This window comes from Hipposideros armiger, unplaced genomic scaffold, assembly GCF_001890085.2.
Source record: "Hipposideros armiger isolate ML-2016 unplaced genomic scaffold, ASM189008v1 scaffold_154, whole genome shotgun sequence".
NCBI classification, from domain to species: domain Eukaryota; kingdom Metazoa; phylum Chordata; class Mammalia; order Chiroptera; family Hipposideridae; genus Hipposideros; species Hipposideros armiger.
The window spans coordinates 2615109-2620800 of record NW_017731504.1 but is presented as its reverse complement, the minus strand read 5'-3'; the positions used below and the strand labels follow the sequence as shown (position 1 = coordinate 2620800).

Sequence of the window (5692 nt, the reverse complement as noted above, 5' to 3'; positions counted from 1 at the left end):
GAGCACCGTGCTCTAACCACCTGAGCTAACCGACCATCCCTATAGCAACTCTTAATATCATGACATTTTGTGTCCTCAATGCTTCTTATAAAGGCATTGAGTAAGTATTTTCAGAATGATTTCATTTTCTGGGCCAATAACAGCGGCTTCAAGATGACGATAATGACAGGTTAGGGCTAAGCAGAGTGAGTTGAGACAAGTTGCTGTTGAGAAAAATGAGGCAGGCTGACATAATGGAGAACTATTGTTGGTTGGGGTGCATTCTTTGATTTCTATAGGTCCAAAATCTAGACATTTTGGAGGAGCAATCCAATACGATGTTCTATCTAAGTGTTGATGGCCACAAAAACAACAGGTTGCTCTATGTAGTGTAGAAAATATGGAATTCAGAATTTCAAAATGTAGGTCTGCCATTTTAATGGAGATGTGATCTTGGGTAAGTCCTGTAATTCTTGAATCTATTACCTTATCTGCAATATGAGAACTACTTGATATGTATATGTGCAAATTGAGCTATGAGAACTAAGTGAGAACTTTGTAAAAGTATAAAGAATCTTACAGACTTTAAATTATTACTGCTTTGGTATCCTTCTTTTCTCAGTTTATCTTCCTCAAATGAGTGAACAGTTCAAAGCTTGTCCAAAACCAATCCTCCCCTTGCCAACCATTTTGCCTTCAATGAATAAAGTGCGTTGGGACACTTTGCGGAACTGGTGCCAACAATTTAATCTGAGTACCGATGGCAAGGTAAGTACACTGGTGGGGATCTCTGCTGCTCAGAGCAAACATGGGAAGCTTTGTCAACTTTTAATTTTTTTTCTCCTCTTAACGTCCTTAGAAAATAGACCTTTATCTGAGGCTAAAGGAACATGCTTACTCTGAAGAAAACCAAATGAGTGAGGATTACGGAGACAATGTAAGATAAGTTCTGACTGTGAATTGTTCTACCTCTCCCAGCATCTCTACATATATTGTACTTCTAAGGCACGGTTTCTCAACCAAAACTATTGATGTTTTGGGCCAAGTGATTTATTTTTGTTTTAGAGGCTGTCCTGTGTATTTTAAGATGTTTAGACTAAACATCCCTGGCCTCTACTCACTAAATGTCAGTAGCAAGCTTCCCTCCCCCCTGCAATTTTAACAATCAACAATTTCTTCCAGTTGAGAACTGTTCTAAGGGANGGTGTCAGGTGGTGTGTGGTCCATGGCAGACCTCTCTTGGCAGACACACAAGGTTGGGTTCGCCTGCTGTTCTATGCAGGTCAGCCATGGGTGCCTGACACACCTAAAAAGATGATCTCTCTCTTCCTGTCACCGGCCTGCACTTTCCCATACCCAGACCTAGAAGATAATATGTTGTGCCCTGAATGTGTTAAGAGGTAGGTAACCCTTAACTATCTCTATGGCACACAGAAAAGTAGATGTCTAGATGGGTTTCTGAATAATTTAGTAGGAGAAAGCAGAAGGCAAACACGCTGTTTTCTTAATTTGCCATATAGATAGGCAAAAATGGGAAGGAAAAAGAACTTAATAGTGGATTAGAGCTCAGATAAATGTGGCTTCTTAGCAACCCTAACAAAGTATGTGTCAAGTTAGAATATTAATTGTCTCAGTTTTAGAGACCTGTTTTAAGAAAAGAAAAAAAAAACAACCCCAAACATTAGAGTTTTACCACGTGTTGGATATTTAGCGGGGGATATAAAAATTAGTAAGACAAAATCCACGTAGTACGCTAGAATGGAAATGCATGAGAGATGCTTTGAAAATGTCTGATTGGAGAAGCTTAGGGAAACTTCAGAAAGGATTGCATGTACTGAGGAAAAGCTTACCATTTTCAAAGTAATAATTGGGGACTTTTGGTAGTGGAAACAGCTCATACAAATACATGGATGTGAAACAACATGACATACTTGGAAATTGCAAATAGATCAATATGACTGAAGCTTGTATTAACTAAGTATGAGAAGGGGAGGAGTTGGCCACTGAAGTTTTTATATCTGCAGTATAGATCTCAAATATTATACTGTGAGTCATAATTTCTCAGTCACTTTTGGGACACAGACTCCTTTGAGAATATAACTAAATATTTGCATCCAGGAAAACATACACTGAGCACACACATAAGCACTGCTTGAGGTTTTATATGGACTATAGAACTAGGTTCATTCAAGGGTGCAAAATTCAGCTTTTGATGATGGAATTAGGTGGAGGTGATATGAGATGGGTGTGAAAGGAAACTAAGGTTTTTCTTAGAAAGTGGATTGAAACCTTGCAAAAGAAACTAGATTAGAGGGTAAGTAAGACATCACTATAATTCTGGAAAGGTAGAATTTATGAACTTGGCAAAGAATTTAAATGGGAATGGGACAAATTTAAGAGATGTAGATTTAAGGGAAATAAGATGCTGTCTAGACAGAGGAAAGGTAGAAGTCTTGTTCAGTGGTGAAGAATATGATACATGAGACATGCTGGACATGGGTCTCAAGTTCTGACAGCAGTATGGATTAGAGAGAAACATCTGCGAGTCATTAGCATTTAAATTGTATGTAAGAGTATGTAGGAATTAGAAAGGACGTAGGAAGGAACCCTAAAGAAAACCAGCATATCGATGACAGGTGAGCAATGGAGATGGGATATAAGTGGGAAAAGGAAGCAATGAGCAGAGTTTCAGAAGTGGTTGGTCACTGTGAGATGGCCATGTAAGATTATGATTAATGCAGTGCTGTTGGGAATGTCAATTTTGGACATGATTGGTGGCCTTTTTGAGAGTAGGTTGAAAAGGTCAGTAAAAGCAGAAATGTGATGTGGAAAGTTGGACTCGAGCATGTGAAGAACTAAGACAGGACATATTGATAATTTCTGCTACCTGAGCGAGAAGGAGATAAGTAGTTAATTGAAGTAGTAATATCAAGGGAGCTTCTTCCTTCCTTCCTTCCTTCCTTCCTTCCTTCCTTCCTTCCTTCCTTCCTTCCTTCCTTCCTTCCTTCCTTCCTTCCTTCCTTCCCTCCCAATTTTTCATGGGAAAACCATGACCATGTATAAAGGGATATGGGGAGAAGCTGTGGGAAGAGAAGGGAGAATATAAAGATAAANACAGCAACTTGTCTGTTCCCCTTCCCCCAATTCCCCAGCACTGTTCCTATCCCCCTAATTCCCCAATAAAAATCTTTAAAGAAAAAAAAAAAGTAAAGTTGTTTTGATATAAGTAAGGATGTCATCATTGTGCATCTGTTGTCATTGATAAGCAGTCAGCAGCCCAGCATTTAGGGACCCCACTGGGGGGCTTACAGATAAGAACAAGTGGAGAAGCAGCTACAGCAAGGGGACATTTAGACTAAATATGGAGAGTTTGTGAAGACTATTAAGAGTTCCTATTTGGGCGAGGTGACTCTTTGCTAATCTAAAAACTCTCCAAAGACCCTGGGGGCATTCTCTCCTGTCAAGGTGATGCTTTCCTCCTAATGTTGAGAAACCCAGTAGCCGGCAAGTCTCAGACACCAGCTGACCTACCAACACTGGAGTCTCCATTCCCTAGCAACACGCTGTAGCAACAGGGAACTTTTATTATTTCCCTGGCAGCCGGAAATCAGCTCTAGGTTGGATGCCATCTCTCCAGGGTGTCTACTTGTATAAAAAGGTATACCTCATATTAAATTTAGACTTTATTTCTTTACCTCCCCTTGCCTGGAATAATAGTGTGATTAACCTGTCATTTGTTTGCAGTACTTCTTTATTTTGCTTATTAAAATATATTATCCTTTATGCTATTGGCTTGTGAACTTGAAATTCCCACTGTGAACCTGTGCTAAGACAACTCAGTCTCTGAGCATAACTTTTACTGCTGCTCAAAACAAAAGACAGAACAAGACACTGTGGCTCCATGATTCAGAAGACATTTTTTTCAAAAGAAAAATAAAAAGGCAAAACTAGTCTGTCCAGTTAGTCTGTCAGAAGGTTAAGGTTTGTAACTATTGCTCTAAAGTAGATATTAGTTCAACAGTTCTTTCAAGTGGGTACTGCTTGAAATGGAGGATGTGGAAAAGTTGGGAACATTTTTCGGTGCAATTTTTATTTCCCTCCTCCGAAAACTGAAGAATCAGCCTCTGTCCCTTCCACCTGGAAGCGATACTGAGCCATAGTTTCCAAATTGTTTCTCAGAGCCTTAAGGTTCTGCGGGTTGCTTTATGGGTTTTATTTCTCAATCTGAGTTGCTCCACTTCTATCTGTTATATATCAGTGCTCCATAAGTATTTACTCTTTAGAGCATGTTCCCCTAAATTTTTTTAAGAAAAAAAAAAGATTTTAAAAAGCACCTATCTAAATAAAAAATACAATGCATTTATAAATATTTAAATTACAATATAGTAAATACAATATATTTGAAATGGGCAATGTATTTTTTATTTCAGTCTGTTATTAGAATAAATGTTAGAATGCCAGTGTTCATAAACAATTTTCTTATTTCTTTTAAAAACCTATACCTTCTAGCCTACGCTATTTATTATAGCTTTACCTCCTTTTAGTGGCTGCTTTTGAGCTTTGAGGTATATACTGAACCCCAAACTTAAGTTGGTGTAACATGATTTAGAGTAATTTGTGGCACAGAGCTAATTAAGGGCTTTCTCTGAACAGACACTGCTGAATGCCCGGAGAATAAAGGTGACCTTGAGAACTTAAGAGCGTCATAGTCTGGTAGAAGAGTCACCTCAGTCTGTGATCAGTGTTTACACCATACTCTTTAACAACAGCGCAGAGAGGGCCATCTACTCAAAAGGGGGTTGTGTGGGATGAGGAAGACAGGTAGGAAGCTGATGCAATCTGGGTAACTAGCATCGATTGAGCCTCTATTCTGAGCTATGTACAGTGTAAGGCTCTGGGTAGACCAAGGAGAACCCCAACATATCTAACCAAAATATGAAACCTGCGGTCTAATTGGGGAGATGAAGTTAAACAATTAAAATCCCAAATACACACAGAATTACACATTCAAATGAATTTTATGAAGCAAAAGAGTGAGAGACCAACAGGAGCGAACTCTTTTAGAGACATTCCAAGAAACTGGCATTTAAGCTTAAAGAACATGCTAATTACCACTACAATGGCAATACTATTACAAAACATAAATGTATCAAATTAACATGTGGTACACCTCAAATTTACATAATGTTTATGTCAAACATACTTGTATTTAAAAAATGTATGTAAGTTTAAACAATGAGGAATCAGATGTGTGAAGAGGGAAGGAGAGAGTGTTCTTGCTTAAAAAAAAAAAAAAAAGGAGAAAAATGTTATTCCTGAATCTGATCAAACCAATTTACAATAAATGGAAAGGACAGAAGAATAGGAAAATAGGAGGAACAAATGAAATTAGCAAAATCAAGTTAGGAAACTACAAGAAATTCACACAATTTTTTAAAGAACAACAAAAAATTGTAAGAAAAATAAAAGATGAAAGGAGAATTTACAGATTACAGAAAATTAAGGCACATATCAAAAAATCACAATGTGTATACCTTATCCAGATCCTGATTCAAACAGATAGATAGTTAAAACAGAAAATAAGAGAAAATATGAGACAATTAGATTTTTAAATATTGCTGTTGGGTATTTGAACAGACTGAATAGTTTAATAATATTAAATAATTATTTAAAATTATTTTTAGTTATGAAAAAGATATTGTAATTATATTTA

The 5692-nt window shown here is 37.4% G+C and overlaps 1 protein-coding gene across 1 annotated transcript in view; it reads left to right on the top strand.

The window, feature by feature from the left end:
• DPPA4 (developmental pluripotency associated 4) overlaps positions 1-5692 on the top strand; it is a 42993-nt gene that overhangs the window by 35997 nt on the left and 1304 nt on the right. Inside the window, exon 6 of the mRNA XM_019651170.1 lies at positions 1235-1379. Within this exon, the coding sequence (XP_019506715.1) occupies positions 1235-1379 (145 nt within the window). The remainder of the gene's footprint in view (positions 1-1234; positions 1380-5692) is intronic.